Consider the following 23,263-nt stretch of genomic DNA (forward strand, 5'->3'; position numbering starts at 1 on the left):
CGAGGTGGGCGGATCACTGGAGGTCAAGAGTTCAAGACCAGCCTGACCAACATGGTGAAACCCTATCTCTACTAAAACAAAAGTTAGGTGGGCATGGTGGTAAGCCTGTAATCCCAGCTACTCGTGAGGCTGAGGCAGGAGAATCACCTGAACCTGGGGGGAGATGGAGATGGCAGTGAGCCAAGATCGTGCCACTGCACTTTAGCCTGGGTGACAAAGCAAGACTCCATCTCAAAAAAAAAAAAAAAAAAAAGTATTTGAAACCCATAGGGTCACGAGCAGAATCCCGGGAGGGTCACGAGCAGAATCCTGTGGAGTACTTCAGAGACCTGCTTTCACCTTGACATTATCATTACTGTTAGCACTCTCCAACTGCCATTATCAAGTCCACATTTTTATTTTTGAGAATATCATGTGAGACTGTAAAATGTCTTCCAAAAATCAAAATACATCAAGGTCTTACAATTCAATTAAAACAAAAGTACATCATTTTTTAGGTTTATTATAATTTCAATTATATTTATTACAATTTCCAGTACAAAGAACTCCTTAAATTTGGAAATTGACTATGGAGTTCATTTCCTAAACACATTATAGCTCTAATATGCAGTTTATAAGCATAACTTGTGTCACTTATTTAATATATACACCAAAAATTAAAAATATATATGTATTTGGCCGGGCGCAGTGGCTCATGCCTGTGATCCCAGCATTTTGGGAGGCCGAGGTGAGAGGATCACTTGAGGTCAGGAAGTTTGAGACCAGCCTGGCCAACATGGTGAAACCCTGTCTCTACTAAAAGACAAAAGTTAACTGGGTGTGGCGATGTGAGCCTGTAATCCCAGTTACTTGGAGGTTAAGGCAGGAGAATCATTTGAAGCTGGGAGGCAGAGGTTGTACTGAGACGAGATGGCGCCACTGTACTCCAGCCTGGGTGACAAAGCAAGACTCCCTCTCAAAATAAACAAACAAATAAATAGACATATACATAAATACTCTATGATTCTGCCAATTCCTCTGATCACAAACATTCCTCTTTTAGGAAAGTGGACCATAAAGGCTGTTTCTGCCAATAGAAGGCGTCTGGGATCCTGGTACTCCTCTAACCCTTGTAATATTTATATATATATGGCTAAATTGGCTCTTTTTGAGGATATCTTCTGCCAATATTAGATTTTTATTTTTCTTGCAACTCTTGGCAATTTTTGATTCTGCTCAATTTAGAATCTAATTTAGTTATGCAGAAACATTGATGTAAACAAATATACTGACCTTTTTTTAATAAGAAAATAAATATACTGTTCTATTGAGTTGGGGTTATATTTTAAGATACTTTCACCAACAGTGGATCCTTTTGTGTGGTGCCTAGCAAACTATTTGGCCTGATCCTCCTGGAGAAATCTGTGAGCTCAGGAAGTTGTGAAGTGTGTTGTATGAGAGTTATAGTTCCATTCTGTGACTGGGGAGGGGCGTATTCCTCAGTATAAAGCTCACTCTTAAATGTAAAGAATCAAACCATGCTTTTACCAGCCTCAAATCATCAACCCAGGGTTACACTTCCACTCTCTTTAGCAGAAAACTAACAATGCGTGATTTTGAATTAATTCTCTGGAGGGCTGAGCTTTAATTTAATTTTTTAAATACTACTTGAAGTATGCCAGGACACTAGAGGAAGTCTTATGATCTTATGGGTTATCATGTAGTAAATATGCTGATTATAGTAAGCACGGTCCTATACTTTTTTTTTTTTTTTTTTTGAGACGGAGTCTCGCTCTGTCACCCAGGCTGGAGTACAGTGGCGCAATCTCGGCTCACTGCAATCTCCGCCTCCCAGGTTCACGCCATTCTCCTGCCTCAGCCTCCCGAGTAGCTGGGACTATAGCCGCCCACCACTGCACCCGGCTAATTTTTTGTATTTTTAGTAGAGACGGGGTTTCACTGTGTTAGCCAGAATGGTCTCAATCTGCTGACCTCGTGATCCGCCAGCCTCGGCCTCCCAAAGTGCTGGGATTACAGGCGTAAGCCACCGCGTCCGGCCTGTCCTATACCTTAATACTTGGGCATTGTCACTTACCAACTTTAGTCCAATTTTAGTATTGGTCCTTTTCTGAGATAAAGGTGAGATAAAATGATATGGATTACAGAATGATTAAATCTTAATCCAGAAAAGAAAAATGTTGTGAATTGAAAGAGAAAGCGACATAATAGTGATGATACCAATGACACTATCAGTGGTTTGTAAAGGTCAAGTTCTGCAAATTGTTTGTAAGACTTGTTTATTTTTCCTTTCCTTTTTTTTTTTTTTTTGGAGACAGAGTTTCACTCTTGTCGCCTAGGCTGGAATGCAATGGTGCAATCTCGGCTCACTGCAACCTCCACCTCCTGGGTTCAAGCGATTCTCCTGCCTCGGCCTCCCAAGTAGCTGGGATTACAAGCATGCACCACCACACCCAGCTAATTTTTGTATTTTTAGTAGAGACGCAGGTTCACCATGTTGGCCAGGCTGATCTCAAACTCCTGACCTCAAGTGATCCACCCACCTCGGCCTCCTGAAAAGCTGGGATTACAGGCATGAGCCACCACACCCGGCTCTATAATTTAAATTTGGAATAAACAAAGAAAATGTGGAATCTTTGCCATTAAAATAGAATTATTATAGAATCATAAAGCATGATAAAATAGGCAAACATATCTTTCTCTTTTATATGTCAGTGATGTTTATTTTTACATGATAGAATGAATTTTTTTTATAATCCACAGCAAAACTATTTTAAACTATGTAACCAAGGAAGTGTATACATCTAAGTTAAATATTTTTTTTTCTGATATCAAAGGTAATACATACCCATGAATAAAATATTTAGAGGAAAAAAAATCAGAGAAATATTTTTAGAAAGAAAATAGGTGGCTCATGCCTGTGATCCCAGTGCTTTGGAAAGCTGAGTTTGGAGGATCACTTGAGGCCAGGAGTTTGAGACCAGCCAGGGCAACATAGTGAGATCTTGTCTTTAAAACAAAATTAACAAACTATTAGCCTGGTATGGTGGCCTGTGCTTGCAGTCCTAGCTACTTGGGGGCTGAAGTGGGAGGATTGTTTGAGCCCAAGAGGTTGAGGGTACAGTGAGCCATGATTGTGTCCCTGCACTCTAGCCTGGTCAATGGAGCAAGATCTTGTCTCAAAAACAAATAAACCTAGAACATAATCGCCACATATAGTACCACACTTAGAGATCACCACTATTAAATTAAGTTTTAAGGGCAATACAATGCAAATGAGTAATTTCCCCTTCCTTCCTTCCTTCCTTCCTTCCTTCCTTCCTTCCTTCCTTCCTTCCTTCCTTCCTTCCTTCCTTCCTTCCTTCCTTCCTTTCTCTTTCTCTCTTTCTTTCTCTTTTTATTTGAGGGACAGGATCTGGTTCTGTTGCCCAGGCTGGAGTGTAGTGACATGATCACGGCTCACTGCAGCCTCGACCTCCTTGGCTGAAGTGATCCTCCCACCTCAGCCTCCCAAGTAGCTGGGACTACAGGCACATCCCGGCACGTGCCAGCACTCCTGGCTAATACTTTTTTTTTTTTGGGGGGGGGGGTAGAGATAGGGCCTTACTATGTTGCCCAGGGTAGTCTTGAACTCCTGGGCTCAAGTGATTTCCTGCCTCAGCCTCCCAAAGTGTTAGGATTGCAGGCATGAGTCACCATGCCTGGCTGATCCATTTCTTGGTTTTTTGTTTTTTGTTTTTTTCTTTGAGAAAGGGTTTTGCTCTGTTGCCCAGGCTGGAGTGTCGTGGTATGAACACAGCTCACAGCAGCCTTGACCTGCTGGGCTCAAGTAGTCCTTCTGCCTTGGCCTCCCGAGTAGCTGGGACCACAGGCGTACACCATCATGCTCAGCTAATTTCAATTTTTGTAATTTTGTAGAGACAGGGTTCTCATCATGTTGCCCAGGCTGGTCTTAAAATCCTGGGCTCAAGCAATCCCCCTGCTTCAGCCTCCCAAAATGTTGGGAATACAGGCGTGAGCCACCGTGTCTGGCCATTTTTGACTCTTAAAGCAAATGAGATTTCATCCAACCTTCTTGTCTGGCAAATTAACAAATTTCCTATCAAGGACAGTTCATCAATATTAAGGAGAGAGTGAGTCATTGTAATTCTAATTTCTGCTTCCTGGATGAGAAATGAGAAATAGAAAAATATATAACTAATCTACCTCCAGCTTGGTAAAGTATAATATTTTATAGGACATCTTCTAGGGTATGTTGTTTGAAATTTCCTCTATTTCCACCATTTTCATGAAGACTATTCCGTTAATTAATAGTTCTCATTATTTGAAAGGTACAGAATCTCTGAAAATCAATTTAATGGACTCTGTTTATAACCTTAATTGCTTTTGTTGCCCTTATCTGGGTTTCCTTCAGTTTATTTGAATTTTTGCAAGGTAAACCACTGAAGGTGCATGAAAAAAAGTAATTCTGCCTCCTTTCCTCCCTCCAGCTTTCCTTTGTACATAGCCAGAAGTTGCATTTCTTCCCTTCTGTCTCCTTAATGCCACTTTAATAGGAATTCCTATGTTTTTGTTCTTGTTATTGTTAAATAGGGTCCCTACCAGACCTCTGGCACTCCAGGCTCCTCTCATCTGTTATATTTCAGTATTTCTGATTGTTCTTCCCTTTCCCCTCAGAGATAGTAGATGTCTTCATTCTCTCTTCTCTCAATCTCGCTGTCTCTCTCTCATTCTCTCTCCCTCTTTCTCCAGTTTCTTTACCCACATTTCTGTTGCTATGTTGTCCTCACAGTTCCCAACACTTCCAGCAGTGCGGGCAGGATTTCTGTACCAGGCTGGCACAAACAACCCAAGAAGAAAGGTGGTCACTGGGCCAGCCTTATTAGAGAGCTGTGGGCAGGATGGCCTGTGGCCAGTCTGGTTCTAGCAACCAGCCATCAAACTATTGTTTGTGGCACAGAAGCTCTTTAACAAGTTGTTCTTTGCACAAGGAAATACACCAACTGCAAGGCGACTTGCTGCTGGAAACAGATTTTGCTATAGTGGTGACAGGGATGATAGTCAAAATATAGAACTGAATCCATCAAAGCACTGGAATTTAATCCAGCTATAGTGCTGGGGGCAGGATCCTGGAGGCTCCCTGCTTATCCAGATGTTAACACCTATGCTTGCTAGATCATGGGAATTTTTGGGGCAGGGGAATTCTAGTGAGGAATAAGGGTGGATGTTAGGGAGGGCATAAGAGAGGGTTGGGCAGATACTTGTAAATCAATCAATATCATAACGTTTTAGTGTTTTAATAAACAGAGGGTGGGTGTGGTGGCTCAGCACTTTGGGAGGCCAAGGAGGGTGGATCACCTGAGGTCAGGAGCTTGAGACCAGCCTGGCCAACATGGTGAAACCCCTTCTCTACTAAAAATACAAAAATTAGCCAGGTGTGGTGGCACAGCCTGTTTCAGTTTCTCAGGAGGCTGAAAGCAGGAGAATCTCTTGAACCTGGGAGGTGGAGGTTGCAGTGAGCCAAGATCACTCCACTGCACTCCAGCCTGGGCAACGAATGAGACTCCATCTCAAATAACCAAACCAAACCAAAACAAACAATAACAACAACAACAACAACAACAACAAACTTGTTCAACTGAATTTTGCATACCAGGTCAATGTCAGCCTTTTGGGCCATAAGTTTGTCCTCACTCATTTTCTGTCTTCTGGTTCTCCTTGAGACCAAAACACACATATCTAAGTAAATATCCCCATTTTACAGAAGAGGAAATTGAGCCCCAGAGAGGACAAGTCATTAGGGGTCAGCTGGAGCTGAGATGTAAAGCCAGAACTAACTGACCCCAAAGACAATGCTGTTGAGACTAAAATTGTTACACAACAATAGTCATTAATGTTCTTTAACATTTGCTAAGGACTCTTGAAGGTATTTTTTGGTTCTTATGGCAACATTGTGAAGTAGTGTGGGTATTATTATCAATCTCTTTTTACCCTAAGATAATAGATACAGGTCTGGGAAACCCAAGGTTTAGAGAAGTAACTTCTTCAGAGATACTAAAAGAATAAACAAAAGATGGAAGAGCTATTATGTGGTAGAATATATGGACTCACATATGGTCAAAACTTCTGACTTGGGAACCTCTTCTCTGCCACCACGCTATGCCACCCTGAAGTCTGTAACTGTACATTTCTTAGAGTACTGTCTCAACAGTGCCTGTTTTTCTCTGCAAAGATGACTGTAATAATTCATGACCTGTGGTTAGACATTTAGAGTTGTTCCTCCTGGCACTGGATTGGCACTCAGCCAATTACATTCTTCCACATGATTCTCCTTAAAACCAAAGGCAAAAAAAGAAACAAAAAATGGCAAGCAACTGATGGTCACTTAACTGGGATTTGAGGATATTTGTGGCCATGTGATAACCACACTACTTAGAGTAACACTAGCTAGATGTAACTGACTAGATGTAACTACATTAGCTAAAGTAACACAAATTAGATGCAATAACCACATTACCTAGAGTAAAACTCCGACTTCGACTCTAAAATCCATGTGTTTTAGGAACCATTCATGTAAGTTTGGAACTTCTTTTCTGGGAGTAATTAATATTTTGACCTTGTATCAAATGCTTTATTTATATACAAACAAGTGAAATCTTTGATATTTCCTTTATCCAATATTCTAGACTGAGTGTAAATGTCACTTCTTCCTTGAAACACTCTTTACCTGCCCTAGGCAGAACTAGCCAGACCCTCTTCTGTGACTAAAGCACTTTATACGTACCTTAACTGTAGTCCACCTAAATTGTGCTGCTATTATTTGTATTTCAGGTTGACCTAGGAGGACTCTGACCTAGTAATCTTTTTCTCCCCATTAACTACATTATGTTTGACACATAGTAGCTATCCAAGAAACAACTGTTGACTTATTAACTAATGTATACACACACTAAGAAAATAAATTCATGTTGACATAGTTTGGAAAGAAATTAGGTGTTGCAATTTTTAGTGGTGGGAGTGAGGGTAACATTTGGTCTTTAGTGATACCATTTTTAGTGGAAGAAACTGTTATCTGTGTTAACATTTGGTCTGTCTTGGAACTTTATATTTTTGATTAAGCAAATACAGGGAATGAAGGTTTAATAGCTCTCATATTTTATTATAACATTTACAAATCTGTTTATTGCATTATTTCACATGTAATTTCAAGAAAGAGTCCCTGATGTAAAAGCAGTATTCGGCAACTTAATTTAAATGATGATGATTTAAATAATGTAAAATGATGATGTCGGTCTGTATATATTAACATGGAAAGACATCTATGATACATTGTTAAGTGATTAAAGAGCAAGTTAGGAAGGAGCAACTAAAGTATTAGCTCGTTTTTGTAAAAAAAGAAAATTCTATGGAGTTTTGGAAAATATTCCAGAAGAATAATATTGGAGTAATAATATTATTTATATCCTCCTCCTTGCTTAAATCTTGTATCCTTTAACCAATATCTCCCTAATCCCCACTCCCCACATTTCCTTTCTCTATAATGAAAGATTACAGTGCTCCAGGTATGAAACTGTCTTCCCACATTATTTTAATCCTCACAATAACTCCATAAATTCACTTAAAATTAATTAATTAATTCCTCGTTCAACTTATAATTCTTGTCCCAGGCATTGTGTTAAATGGTAGAGATATAGCAGTGAACCAGAAGGATGCAGTACCCAATGTTTCATCATTATCTTAACTTTACAGATGAAAATTAGTGAGGTTGCCCCATCCACCAGGGGTCTTCCAGTCCAACTTCTGGTTCAACTAAACATACAGACTCACAGGACACCCATGGGCTATGTCGCCACCAGTGTATGAAGACAGGTATGGCATAGTAACCACAGTATGCCAACAGGGCAGCATCTGTACTTTTTTTTCTGTGGGAATTCTTTTTTTTGTTTGTTTTGTTTTGAGATGGAGTCTTGCTGTGTTGCCCAGGCTGGAGGGCAGTGGTGCAATCTCAGCTCACTACAACCTCCACCTCCCAGGTTCAAGCAATTCTCCTCCTCAGCCTCTCAAGCAGCTGCAATTACAGGCATGTGCCATGATGCCCAGCTAATTTTTGTATTTTTAGTAGAGATGGGGTTTCACCATGTTGCCCAAGTTGGTCTCGAACTCCTGGCCTCAAGTGATCCACCCACTTCGGCCTCCCAAAATGCTGAGATTACAGGCATGAGCTACTGCACCTGGCCCAATTTTTTCTGTGGGAGTTCTTACAGCAGAATTCATACATTCTTCCAGGAACCACCATCTTTGGTCCTTCAGAAGATGGCTCAGATGCAAGGAGATGAGACCCACACTGGGTGGATGCAGGAGCCACCCTGACTTAAAAGCCTCATTCTCAATGTGACAACTCCATAGGCACAGTGTCCATAAGAAGTACTACCTTCATCTGGTATTTATAGTTCATGATCTTTTCTCCCAATTCAAAGGCAGTTTGCCAATCAGAGGTCATTTCTACCAGAAGCAAGGTTAACTAAAAATATAGTTGGCATTTTATTCCTATCAGATCACCAGGAAAACAGAACTAGAGAGTGAAACAAAGGTCAAATTTTCGTGCAGAAGAAGGTGAAAGGGTTTTGTAAAGTAGCTTATTCAATAAACAAATGAAAGAGTAGATTCAGACTTAGGTCTGTCTGACTCCAAGTCTAGCTTCTGAACTTCACTGGATAGTAACAAATGTGATCTCTGGGGGGAAAGCTTTTAGATTACTTTCTTTTTCATACTTTCTGAATTCTCAGATTTTTTTCCATAATCAGAAAAAAAGGTTTTCATAGTAAAGACTACAGCAACATGAAAATATGCTTTTGCTATAGCATTAAGTGAAAGTAGCCAGAAGCAAAATGATATATGCAATTGCCCCGTGATTAGGATGATGTAAAAAGAGAAACGCACAAAGAAAGAAGCCAAGCAGAAGTACAAAGCAGTCCTAACAGTAGTTGAATCAAGATGGTTGGCTTGGAAAAAGCTTTTTTTCTCCTGTTTTCCAGATTTTCTATGAAATGGTGATGTTATTCTTGGAATAAAATGGAATGCATTTATTAAAATAGAAAAGGAATTACATTTAGCTTATAAAATATTTGAAATGTAAAAATCATGCAAACATATCACCCTAAGATAATATATATAGTTTCATATTTCTACATATAGGTGAATACATTTTATATAAAATTTAGCTGTTGGGGGTTCGGAAGTCCCAAATTATCTGAAAACACGTGCATGGTCATGGACAATAGAAAGGTGGATTAGAAAGCAGTTCTGTTCCATTCCCAAAAGTCATGCATGGAGCTAGAACAATTTGCCCAGGGCAGCTTCTGCTGCACTCCTGCCCTGACACCACTGTTTCAGTGCATTACAGTAACCTCCCTAGACTGGATTCATGCAACAAAGCTGGAATACTATTGCTCAATTCCTTTCACATGCTGTCTATAGTTATTTCAGGATAGAGCTATTTAAGGTTTCATTTTCCTTCAAAACTCACATTTTGGGCTTTACATGATCCTTCTTTAGCCAAGGACTCATATAATTGGATAGCTGCTGTTATATTTTGCATGCCAAAATTTCCAAATAGCAAAGCGTCAGCCATTTTCTCCATAGCTTTCAAGTTTCCCATGTCAGCTGCTTTGGCAAAAAGTAGGTAGGCTGTGTTTCAAGAATATGAAGTCAAGTTTGATTTTCAAAAATGAAATTTTCTTCTCCCTCTTCAATACTATTCATACTACTTCTCTCTGACAAGCAGGGACCAGTTGTCATACAGTTTAGTGAAGTTCATTACATCTCTAGATCAGTAGATTTTTTTCATTCCTAAAGCAGTCCTAAGGTTATAATTTCAAATATATCTCACAAACAATAAAACGACTAAAAAGGAGAAATATATAAGATACACCATCTTATGCACTGATACAGAAATATGTAAGGTACACCATCTTATACACTGAGTAAGCTTATACACTGAGTAAAGTGAAAAATTGAGGAATTTATCCTAAAATAGGGAACTCTCCCATGGCCACCACCATTATTTATGAATATTTGTTTTATAAAATAAATTCTGAAAAAAATAAGAATAATCAAAATTGGAATGTAACCTCTAGGAAGTTGCTATCAGGAGTATGATGATCCCTTCATATCTTAAAATAATTTGCTAAACAGAATATATTCTTCAACACAGCAAAGTCAGACTCTTTGGAAATACAATAGTGAAACAAAACCTTAATGGCTCGGGCTCTAGATTCTGACTGCCTGGTTCAAATCCTGGTCCCACCACTTACTAGTTGGAGAACTTCAGCCAAGTTATATAACTTCTCTGTGACCCTCTAATCTATGAAATGGGGATAGTATTATAGCACCCGCTTCATAGGGTTGCTGTGAAGATTAAACAAGACAATCGTGGGAAGTGCTTGGCATTGTGACTGGCATAGAGTAAGCACTCAGTACATTTAGCTATTATTATTGGGACTGTTGCACTGATTCTAAAGTTTTATAGCATGGTAATTGTTCTCCTATAATTAGGTGGTAAGTGGTGTGAACATTTAGTGATTAAAATGATAGCTGCCACAGGATTACCTTACACTGCACTCTTCGAGTCCCAGTCAGAAGTCACCTGGACCTCATTGGTATACGAAGTGATGGAGAGTCTTGCAAGGTCAAATCGTGTCAGAGACAGAGAGTATTTTAGGCATTTATTTTCACTTTTATAACTTCCTTTTTGAAGGTAGAAAGACCAGAAAGCATTAACTTCTACCTGTGACCTTGGCTCAAATACAGGGAAAAAACCCCACAAAAATCTACCATTGCTTCTGACTCAGGAGAATCAGGAGACTCACCTTTCTGTACAGCCTATCCATGCTGAGGCTAAAATAAGCTGCTCTTGGGCAGAAGCTGGAGCAGAGTAGTCCAGGCAAGAAGGACCTCAGACAGAGAAACATCCAGGTAGGCATTAGAGTCCTGGATGTCAAAACACAGGGTGAGTACTCCAGTGGAACAAAAAGAGGTAGAAAACTGGAGTTCAGGAGATCAAGAAAGAAATTAACCCAGGTCAAAGCAAGCTGAAATTCTGGAGGTGGGAAGGCAAACAAGGTAGACGGTCTCAAGGTCACTAAAGGCAAATGTCTGGCACCCAGGGAGAGGCAACAGGAAGAGAGCCTGGCATCAGGATACAGTCTCCCTTGTGCCTTTCTGTCACGTGGCTTCCTGCTGCAACTCTATAGCCTACTGTGACAGGAGGAGCACCAGCATGGACTGGGGCACAGAAACCTGAGATAGGCTGCAGGGGCCTCCAGTAGTACACCTAGTATCTCCAGCATTTTATACTCAGTCTCTGGACCCGGAGGGCAGCAACAGGCTGCAAAACAAATCCTTCTAGGTATCTTGCATTCCAAGGGCAGTGTAGGCATATGGGTTCCCTAGGAGAAAAACCCAAGGCGCTATAAGGGATACTAGAAGCAGGATCCAGGGCTGGAGAAAGTTGCTGATAGGTAAGATTAAGATATGGGCTGCAATCCCCAAGAGGAAAAAGGTGGGAGAAGCTGGGCAGCCAGGGCAGATCCCAAAAGACAATTTAGTTAGTTATCTGGATCATCTCTACAGGGTCTGGCATTGGATGCTTAGGTGGGTGATGGGGGAGGAAGTGCTCAATGCTTCTGCAGGGCACATCAGAAACTTGGTATAAAACAATGGCTTATCTTCAAAACTTCTTTGCTGATGGGAATTGATTCTTAATGACGGGCCACCACTCTAGCTGTCAGTGAGGCATCCTAACTCACTCAGACAAATTTGTTCTCTCTGACATATGCTTGCTTAGTATCTGTACTTTTAACAGCACTAACTTGTTCAGTGATTTTTTCCTAGTCATACAAAAGAAGAGGCTGAATGAATGAGTGAATGAACGAATGAATTGGTCCAGGATGTGGGTGTGGAGGAGCCAAAAGGATAGTCTTAACCTATCTTACATCTGTCCTGCCAACCCAGGAAGTAGCAAAGCAAAGAGGGGATAGAACAGAGGAATGAGCGGGAATGAAATTCTTCTCCTTTGGTCAGGAGGGTGTGTAGTCATTTTTTTCTCCACCTGCCCTATGCTTAGGCATGGCTGCACAGGTGTAACTTGCTTAAGGAGACAGCAGGCCATCCTGATAACACAAGAACTTCACCCAGCTTGCCCACAAACTCCTGAGATCTCTTTCTATGAGCCCATTGGATTTCAGTTCTCCATTGCTACCAACTCAAAAGGGTCAGGAGGCTGGGCGCGGTGGCTCATGCCTGTCTCTACTAAAAATACAAAAATTAGCTGCACGTGGTGGTGGGCCCCTGTAATCTCAGCTACTTGGGAGGCTGAGGCAGGAGAATCCCTTGAACCAGGGAGGTGGAGGCTGCAGTGAGATGAGATTGTGCCACTGCACTCCAGCTTGGGCAGCAGAGTGAGACTCCATCTCAAAAAAAGGTGGCGGGGGGCGGTCAGGAGACTGAGTTCTGGGGCAAGGATGTGGGCAGGACAGTCTTGGTAAGAATAGCGTGAAACTGAATGACACCCAGGTAGGCATGAAGGTTCCCACACTGATGGATGGTCTGCTATTAGGATTGGGTTTTCTCCCTGTTCTTTAGGCCAAAGAGGAAGATCCCTTTCAAGGTTAAGTGGATGGTTACCTGGGACCTTCTCAGAGTGATTTTGTCTCATTGGGCCAAATCCAGGGTTTCCTTGGACTTGATGTAACACACCTAGTGGGCCCCTTATTTGTGTGGGCTCCCATGCTATAGTCAGGGGTCATCTGAAATCTCAGGGACCAGCCTCTGCCTGGCGCTCCACGTCTGTTTCTTCTAGCTAGGCTGGCTGGAGAATGCTCTGTTCTTACTTATTTAGCCAGTGGGCATGTTAGTGAGATGAGCTCCTATTAGGCTGGATTGTATTTTTGGGATCTGATTTTACCCCGTCCTCATTATAACAGCCCCCAGGGACATTCAGTGTGAGGCCCAGGTTTTGCTGGGGTTGACTGAACCACTCCCTCACTTCTTCCTTGTCTCTTGGGACGAATTACATCATCTTTTTGACTCTCCATTTCCTTCTCTGTAATTTGGGGATAATTATCCATGTCTCACAGTATCACTGTGAGCAAAGAATAATTTACACATGTAAAGTACCTAAAACAGTAATTAGCACAAAGCAGGTGCTTGATAATGAAAGTTGTTGATGTTGTCATTACCAGGATCATAGCTGAGTGCTCCTTAGCCTCTGTATTTTTATACTTCTCAAAGGTTTGGGTTTTAAGAACTCATGGACTTTGTTGCTGCCCTGTCTGGGGCTAGCTACCACAGCTCTGGGATGCTTGCCTGTGACTGGTGTGCCTATTCTGTGTGAATACAAGAGATATCTCCTTATATCTCTTGGGAGTTCATAGAGTCCCAAGAACTCTATATGGGAGTTCAGGGCCCATACTTTCTTTTCTTTTCTTTTCTTTCCTTTTTTTTTTTTTTTTTTTTTTGAGATGCAATCTGGCTTTGTCACCCAGGGGCTACAGTGTTATAACATGGTCTTGGCTCACTGCAACCTCTGCCTCGTGGGTTCAAGCAGTTCTCCTCCCTCAACCTCCCGAGTAGTTGGGATTACAGGTGTGCACCACCACGTCTGGCTAATTTTTGTAGAGACAGGGTTTCACCATATTGGCCAGGCTGGTCTCAAACTCCTGACCTCAAGCTATCTGCCAGCCTCGGCCTCCCACAGAGCTGGGATTACAGGTGTGAGCCACCGCGCTTGGCCAGGGCCCACACTTTGTATTATTGGTTTAAAATACCCTTGCTTTCTTTGCCCCCATACCTTCAACTTACCAGTTAGGGGACTCAAGATAAAACTAACACACCTGTATTTCCTGGTTACTAAGTGCCAGGCACTATTGTAAGAGCTCGATTGTATTATCCAGGTCACAGAGAGGTTGAGTAACTTATCCAAGTGCACACAGCCAGTAAATGAGAGAGCTAGGATTTGATCCCAAGGCTTTGAAGGGTGACCACAAGTTGTGCCCCTCCACTGGAAGTGTGGGGTGAAGGGAGAAGATATTGTTGCCTCCCCTTTAGACAAGGTAGAAAAGTGATAAGAGAAACAATGAATAGGGAACAAGACCATGTGGTCACAGCTTGGTCACCTCTCAGCTGTCTGTGCTCAACTCCCTTTAACATGTTTGAATCTTTGTTTCCAACTCTTTAAAGGGGAAAAATGAAGCTCTTCTTACTGTTCTGGAGATAACACGGAATCACATACATGAAAGTGCTTTGAAAATCATAAGATACTGTACAAACACCCAGGCAGAATAAAGCATTTTAATACAACAACTTGCTCTAATTCAAATAACACATTTTATTTCATTTGAATTATCTAATAAATTAAAGCCAAAACATATTTCCGCATGAATGCTCAGGTCAGTGTCTTCATTCTGAATTTCACTTAATATGGGGACTGCAATCTCACATGCATTTCTCCCGTTTGTTTACAGTGATAATTTGTGGAATTCTTTCAATTCAATTTGATCCTTTTAAAAACAATAGCTTATGGGTAAATATGCTTACTCATTATCCCAATGAGCTTTTAATGATAAACTACATTTGGGATTTTTCTTTTTTCATAACCTTGAAATTTAACTTGGCTGAGGTCTCTGTATAAAGACTTACTCTTCTTTTTGTTTTTGGCTTTTAGACTGCTGGAGAACCTTGATGCCCATCTTAAAGAGCTGGTCTCCTTCATCTGTAAAATTTTTCTCTGCTTGCTTTTGTACTGTACATGAATAAACAAGAAAAAATAAAAATAATATTACTTCTATGTTCTATATTTTAAAAATAATGTGCTAATATAATTTGTTGGCATATTAGTTTGAGTTTTGTTCTACTTATTTTTTTAACCTCTGTATTCAAGAAGATCTGTTAATATTATTCCTTAGCTGAGGAGCGGTGGTAGGTCAGAAGGCAGAAGCTGCCTAAAAACGTATTCCCTGCTGGTTTTTGTGAAAGGATCTGGAAGGTGAAGTAGATAGAGAGATGCTCCTGATGGGAGAAGGGATGCTTTCGGTCTAGGGAAGGGATACAAGGTTCTCCAAGCAGAAGGCAGGAGATGCCTGGTATATCAGAAGGGCAGGATCTTAGCCCTGCCTGGCAAAGACTCCCAGCTCTTGGCCCTGGCTGGCAAAGATTCTCTTGTCTGAGCATAGCACAGCAAAACTCAGAGCCACAGGATTCCAAAAAAACATGAGGACGTGGGCAACAGGCATCTCCAAGATAACCAGTGTGAATTGCTTTAAAAATTTTGTTGACTGGGTGCGGTGGCTCACACCTGTAATCCCAACACTTTGGGAGGCCGCGGCAGGTGGATCATAAGGTCAGGAGTTCAAGACTAGCCAGACCAGCCTGGCCAGGATGGTGAAACCCCATCTCTACTAAAAATACAAAAATTAGCCAGGCGTGGTGGCACACACCTGTAATCCCAGCTACTCAGGAGGCTGAGGCAGAGAATTGCTTGAACCTGGGACGCGGAGGTTGCAGTGAGCTGAGGTCGCGCCACTGCACTCCAGCCTAGGCAACAGAGCGAGACTCTGTCTCAAAAAAAAAAAAAAAAAAAAAAATTTTTATTGGCCAGGTGAGGTGGCTCACTCCTGTAATCCCAACACTTTGGAAGGCCAAGGCAGGTGGATCACTTGAGGTCAGGAGTTTGAGACTAGCCTGGCCAACATAGTGAAACCCTGTCTCTACTAAAAAATATAAAAATTAGCTGAGGAGTGACATGCACATGTAGTCCCAGTTACCTGGGAGGCTGAGATGGGAGAATCCGTTGAACTCAGGAGGCAGAGGTTACAAGTGAGCTGAGATCACGCCACTGCACTCCAGCCTGTGTGACAGAGTGAGACTCCGTCTCAAAAAAAAAAAGCTTTTTCTACCTAAGGCTTTTCCACCTCCCAGGACCCTTTCTAAGACCTGGGGGAAGGCACAGAGAGAGAATACTCATAATAACTTGCCTCGTAGGATGAGGGCTCAGAATCAGTTTTGTAGAATTCAAGGAAAATGAAGAAATTAAATTTTACCTGCTACAGTGATATTTTCCAAATGTTTATGTAACACTTTGCAATTTTAAAAAAATCATCATCAGTTTATAGTTGGGGAAAGCTGGCTGTGGGAAGAGTCAGACTTAAAGATATAAAGATCCTTCCAGCAATGCGTGCATGTGCACACACACAATTTCTCCCTCTCACACACACACTCACGTACATACACACACTCACACACATGCAGCCTTTTACAACATCACAGTGCCTCTTGAAGTCCATTACAACACTTACTGAAATCTTTGATTAGAAGAACCACACTTGAAGCCATTTCTTTCTTTTTTCTTTTTTTTTTTTTTATGGTTTGTGAGGCAGAATAACATTAGATTTTTCATAGAAAAAAATATACTGACCAATTACTGGTCAACTTATTATTAAAGACTTCTCACAAACAAAAACAAATATTTTGTTTTTTGTTTTTTGTTTTTAATTTATTATTATTATTATACTTCAAGTTCTAGGGTACATGTGCATAACGTGCAGGTTTGTTACATATGTATACTTGTGCCATGTTGGTGTGCTGCACCCATCAACTCGTTACGAAGCCATTTCGAAGGAAAGGCATTTGGGATTTGATGCCTCATTAACAAGACAACAAAGAACAAGCAGCTCTCTTGTTTTTTATCTTTCTGACAAGCAATCAGAGTTGCTCACTTTCCTTTTTAAATTAAATTTAAAAAATTAAAAATTTAAAAACTAAAAAAAATTCTTAACTGAAAAACCTATTTAAAATTATTTTGAATACTTCACGTTATCCAACCAATTTAGTAATACCAGGCACTTTCAGGATCTAATTTCTGCTCTGAGTTATCTATTATCTATACTTCTAATTAAAGGGGGAAAAATAATGGAGAAAACCTAATAATCTGTGTGTGGAATAATAACAGCTCCTATGAAAATGCTTTTAGAGAGTGAAAATAAATTTTGAAAGCTTGGCTCTGTATACATATACATATGAGAAATGATTTACCACTACAAATTTCTACCTATGGCTTTTACTTTTATTTGTAATTCTTTTTTGGCTTTCCAAATGCATTGCAATTCAATTATTCTTTTTCTTCACTCTGTTGTCCCGGCTGGAGTGCAGTGGTGAAATCTTGGCTCACTGCAACCTCCCCTTCCTGGGTTCAAGTGATTCTCATGCCTCAGCCTCTGAGTAGCTGGGACTACAGGCTCATGCCACCATGCCCACCTAATTTTTGTCTTTTTGGTAGAGATGCAGTTTAACCATGTTGGCCAGGCTGGTCTTGAGCTCCTGACCTCAAGTAATCCACCCACCTCAGCTTCCCAAAATGCTGGTATTACAGGCATGAGCCACCACACTCGGCCTCTGTTTATTAAAATACTAAAAAACTATGATATTGATTGATCAAATTTTCTTTACTCTAAGAGTGTTCAGGGCCAAGCGCAGAAACAGTCAAAATAAAAATGGATATGACTCACCTAATGGGAAAAATGATTTACAGGAAACACTTTCAATAATGTCAGGTAAATAAAGTATTATTTTCAATAAACAACCCATTGCTTAAAATACTTGTAACGACTTGCAATAAATTTATTTTAAAGCAAAAAAATGTATTTATGGACCCATTTTTCAAATTTTTCATCCGTTGATATTAACTTATGTTCTCTATTGCATGATTCTGCGTGTTTGTAGCTTTGAGAAGCAGTAGGAGCACAGACTCGAGTCAGACTGTCTAGATTTGGAATGTCATTTGCTAGGTACCAACTATACAGCCTTGGGAAGATTATTTAACCTCTCAGTGCCTACATCACCTCATTGTAAAATGGGAATTATGATAGCCCCTTCTTCTCAAAAGCAGTGAGAAAATTAAGTACAAGAACTGAAACCTGTCGAGTATCTAAGTGCTTTTTAAGTTTCAGCTCTTATTCCAACATAATCGATTTTGCTTTTGATTCTTCACTTGTTTCATGAACCATATTTCTTTCTGCTAAATTAAAAAGTTTTTGAAAATGAATGAAGTCCTTGTAACAAATATACAATAATGCATAATTATATAATAAATAAGAACACAATTCCTGTTATTTCAAATTTTGTTGAGTAGATATTTGAAGAGAGATTTTCTTTCTATTTTTAATACAATTTGTTCACCATTTCTCACAATATGACTGGAGTTATTTATGTTTGACAATGATCTGGAGATTGCAAGTAAACTTGATTATTGTAAATATATTTGCTCTTATTCAAACATATTTGAGTCGATTGCATCTTTGACTAAACTCTTTACTGAATCATTCTTTCTTGGCTGAAGTGTTATTTTTAGTAATGGATCGTTATTCTTCCTCCACATCTAGGATTGTATCTTCCTGACACACATAAGGGCAAATGTGAAGAACTCTTCTGATGCATTATTCAGAAAATCTGAAGCTGAAGCTGGTTTATATTAAGTACAATTGAAATTAGATTTTAAAAAAAGTATGCAGTGTCTGTGTAGGCTAGATTTTCTGCAGAGGAAAAGAATTTCCCATTTTTATCTTTGTATCATTTTAATGATGAAAGCACCTGATTTTTAGTCAGACTAAGATATTCACCTCGCTCACTTGTTAATTTTTTTAGCTCTATATGATCCTTTATGTGGTTTGTGATGTAAATATAACTTGAGATTCAAAATAATGGAATGTAGTTTTTCCTTTTATTTTTCTAGATAGTATTGATTGATTTGTTTTTAAATTTATGTATTAAGGTTTTAGATTTTGTAGTGAAACATATCCAAGACTGAGAAACGCAGCACAGGGCATAGGAAGGAACCAAGCAAGTATAGAGGTTCAGGAGAGGTTTAGAGCTTTGTAGGGTGGATGGCACTACAGGGTTACTCCTTTCCCACAGGCAACAGGGCTGGGCTGTTACATCCCCGCGTCTGTTAGACAATGGCTACAGGCCACCACCAGGATATCATATTTAATCAGCAGCACTTTTATTTCTTAGTGGCCGTAAAACAATGGTGTATCTTATAACTTTTGACATCTTAAATTTGACACAAATATGGTATATGAATTTGAAACAATACATTTCTCTCTAGTTACTGTTTTGGTGGCATTCTACAATTTTTATGGAGTATTTTCATTATCAATTATAAATATTTTCATATTTCTGTTCTAACTTATTCAAACAATGTTTAGAAGTGTTTATCACACTTTCCAGACATAAAAGGATTTTAAAAAATTGTCTCCTTATGGCTTGTAATTTTATTGCATTGAGATCAGAGAGCCGAGCAGAATCTCTGGTTTATGTTGAAACTTGTTTTGTGGTCTTTTTATACAGGTTCCATTTCTTTACTTGAAAAGATTATATATTCTTGGCTGAGTGCAGGAGCTCACACCTGTAATCCCAGCACTTTGGGAGGCCACGGTAGGTGAATCACTTGAACCAGCCTGGGCTACATGGGGAAACCCCAGTTATACTAATAATACAAAAATTAGCTGAGCATAGTGGCACGTGCCTGTAATCCTGGCTACTCGGCACAAGAATTGCTTGAACCCGGCAGGTGGAATTTGCAGTGGGCCGAGATTGTGCCACTGCACTCCAGCCTTGGCGACAGAGTGAGACTCTTCCTCAATAAACAAACAAACAAACAAATATATATTCTTTAATTATTGAATTAAATCCCATATATTATTAAATTGAGCTTTATATGTTCAAATCTTTTTGATTTTTAGTAATTTTTTGTTTGCTGAATCTACCAGTTTCTAAGAGATGTTAAAAAATCTTCAACAATTGTGGATTTGTTCATTTCCTATTGCAAGACTGTCAATTTTTCATTTTTATATTTTGAGGTTATGTTGATGGATACATGCTTAGAATTATCACAACTTCCTTGTGATTGTTCCTTTGAACATTGCATGGTGATTCTCTTTTTCTCCCTATTATTGACTTTACCTTGAAGTCTATTTTGTCTGAAGTTAATATGAGCATTCTTTTAATTAGTGTTGCCTGGGATATCATTTCCATCCAGTTAACCTCAGTTTTTGTGCGTCATATTTTAAGTATGTTTCTTACAAACAGCAGGTATTCAAGTATGGTATTTTTCTTTCAGTCTAAGAGCACCTGTTCTTTAACTTTTTTTTTTTTTTTTGACCTCATTCAAGACAATTTCTTCTGATTTTTCTGGTAATTTGTTAATGTTCTCTTCTACTGTATCTGATCTTCTTAAGCTATCCTTTGATTTTTAATGTGAATGAATATGCTTTTTTTTTTTTTTTTTTTTTTTTTTTTTAGAGACATGGTCTCACTCTGTTGCCTAGGACAGAGTGCAGTGGTGTGATCATAGCCCACTGTAATCTCAAACTCCTGGGCTGAAGAGATCCTCCCACCGCAGCCTTCCAAGGAGCTGGGACTACTGGTGTGTGTCACTATGCTTGGCTAATTTCCTTTTTTCATAGAGACAGACTCTCACTATATTGCCCAGGCTGTTCTCTAATCTTTGGACTTAAGTGATCCTCCCACATCGGCCTCCCAGACTGTTAGGGTTACAGGCGTTTCATTTTTCTTAACTCTAGTGTGTTATTTTACATGGCTGCTTATTCCTTTGTCAGGATGCCTTGTTTTTATGCTTTCTTAACCATTTTAAAATACATTTATTCTGTAGACTTTTTCAGGTTGTCCTACTCTATCAAGTCTTGAGGTGCTGGCCGGGCACGGTGGCTCACACCTGTAATCCCAGCACTTTGGGAGGCTGAGGTGGGCAGATCACCTGAGGTCAGGAGTTTGAGACCAGCCTGGCCAGCCTGGTGAGATCCCATCTCTACTAAAAATATAAAAATTAGCTGGGCATAGTGGTGCGCACCGGTAATCTCAGCTACTCAGGAGGCTAAAGTAGGACAATCGCTTGAACCCGGGAGACGGAGACTGCAGTGAGCCGAGATTGCACCACTGCACTCCAGCCTGGGTGACAGAGTGAGACTCTATCTCCATCCCCCCAAAAATACTTGGGGTGCTGTGCCTCTTATTGTGTGTGTGCAGTCAGTGTGCATGTACGCTGACTCACTGAGTGGATTTTTTTCATTTGTGTATTTTCTAAAATTTTCTTGTGAGTTTCTCCCTAGTAAGGCTTCATTTGCAGGAACTGTGAGATTGTTTCTCCAGAGTGAGTTTGTGTTGCTTCTGTCAGGTTTCCAGAGTCATTATTTTATCAACTGAAGAAAAATTTTGTATTGGTTTAGAAGTTTTCACTGAAAAAATCAGGTGGCATAAATTCAAATCCAAATCTGTATGAGGCTCAGGGCTGTGGTGAAGGTTTCACCAGGGAGAGGTTTTTCCCTGTGAGAACTTCAATAGAGAACAAGTTTCCTTGATATTTGCCTACTATGGTGGGTGGTGATTGGTTTGTTGGTTGGTTTTCCCTAATCTTCTCTTTTGCTGTCTGAACATCTTCATGAAACTCCTAGCTTTCTTCATAGCTCTTCGTTCCAATTCCCTTCTCAAAAGTCCTAATGTCCTTTTTCCTTCCCCAATCTGGGACTTAAAATAAAAGGCTTAGCCTTTACCAACTCTGACTACAACTCCCCAAAACATCAACTACATACTTGCTATGGCATACTTTAGGCATCATTTTTAGGTATTTGTAGCAAGAGGATTTTCCTTTTGGATCAACCCACCATTTTGCTAGAATGAGAGATCTTTAGAAGTCTTCTTTTAAAATCAATTCACATACATAAAACTGTGGGCTGATTTAAAGAAAAACTTTTAGTAAATACTAGGAAAGGTATTAAATGGTGAGCAGGTTGGGTTCCTTGATAAGCAGACCATAGGAGTCAGGGTTTTTGTTAAGAAGTGACCTTCAGAACCACATCTAAAGAAGAAGTTGGACTGGGCAGAGGGGGAAACTGTGACGCAGGCTCACTTGGCTGCAAGAGAAACACCTGGCTGACCCCACAGGTGGAGCTCTGTGGAGCTAAAATGGCCTGCTAAAGGGTTGTCTCAGGTTAGGGTTAGATGATCCTGCCTGCATACTCCTGTATCAATTGGCCATTGGAAGTGAGCTGCCCCAGGAAGGAGGCATGACCTCAGCTATGCAGTCTCTGTACCTGAAAACAGTCCCTTCAGAGACTGACTGCCAAAGGCTGTCTATGGACTGTACTCCCAGCAATTGGGCAGCTAGTTCCTTGTTGAAGGGTGTCTGAAGAGCAGCACTCCACAGTGTCCATTCCAAATATACCGAAAAATAATCAATAAAATGGAATGCAAATATTAAATTTAGCCTAGCTGGTAATAGGCCCCAGAAGCAGCAGAAAGGAATGCCAAGACTGACTTAAGACAAGGTTCCAAGATACCTCCCTTCAACCTAGAGCACAGTGGTTATTGGGTACGATCATCAAAATTAATGATGATTAATTCTAAGGGGTGCCAGGAAGGACATGACCTGTAGTGTCCCAGTGGCCTGCAGGAATAGGTTCCACTGTTCCTACTGCATGATTGGTTATTCATTTGTCTTGCTAACAGTTTAATACAAATAATTATTCTTTTAGACTTCATTCTAACTCATATGGAAGAATTAGTTGTTGAAGTTATGGTGTTAAAATACCCTGAGGAGGGCCGGGCGCGGTGGCTCAAGCCTGTAATCCCAGCACTTTGGGAGGCCGAGGCGGGCGGATCACAAGGTCAGGAGATCGAGACCACAGTGAAACCCCGTCTCTACTAAAAATACAAAAAATTAGCCGGGCACGGTGGCGGGCGCCTGTAGTCCCAGCTACTCAGGAGGCTGAGGCAGGAGAATGGCGGGAACCCGGGAGGCGGAGCTTGCAGTGAGCCGAGATCGCGCCACTGCACTCCAGCCTGGGCAACAGCGTGAGACTCCGTCTCAAAAAAAAAAAAAAAAAAAAATACCCTGAGGAAAAGTGAACATGCCATTTTAAAAAAGGTAATGGATGGGAAAGCATCGTGTTCATCTATAAAATACTATCCAAATGTACTCTAAAAAAGTTAAGCCTTATTATTTTTATGTAGCACTATATTCTAATATAGCATACAGAGAATGCTAAATTTGGAGTCAGAAGATCTAGTTTACATCCTGGCTCTCTACAAAAAGAATTCAACTCAATGTAATTCAGCAAATATTTCTTCATTCCAACTATGCGACAGATACAGTGCCAGGCACAGATCTTGCCTTTAAGCTATGGGGGTATAAATG

At 40.3% G+C, this 23,263-nt stretch overlaps 1 protein-coding gene across 1 annotated transcript in view; it reads right to left on the minus strand.

The window, feature by feature from the left end:
• Positions 1-23,263, minus strand: part of LOC135965287 (protein sel-1 homolog 2-like) — an 87,167-nt gene that overhangs the window by 54,666 nt on the left and 9,238 nt on the right. Inside the window, exons 4-6 of the mRNA XM_074003181.1 lie at positions 14,695-14,797; positions 14,172-14,173; positions 9,524-9,684 (exon numbers count right to left, since the gene is read on the minus strand). Of these exons, the coding sequence (XP_073859282.1) occupies positions 9,524-9,684; positions 14,172-14,173; positions 14,695-14,797 (266 nt within the window). The remainder of the gene's footprint in view (positions 1-9,523; positions 9,685-14,171; positions 14,174-14,694; positions 14,798-23,263) is intronic.

Source organism: Macaca fascicularis, chromosome 10 (genome assembly GCF_037993035.2).
Source record: "Macaca fascicularis isolate 582-1 chromosome 10, T2T-MFA8v1.1".
NCBI lineage: Eukaryota > Metazoa > Chordata > Mammalia > Primates > Cercopithecidae > Macaca > Macaca fascicularis.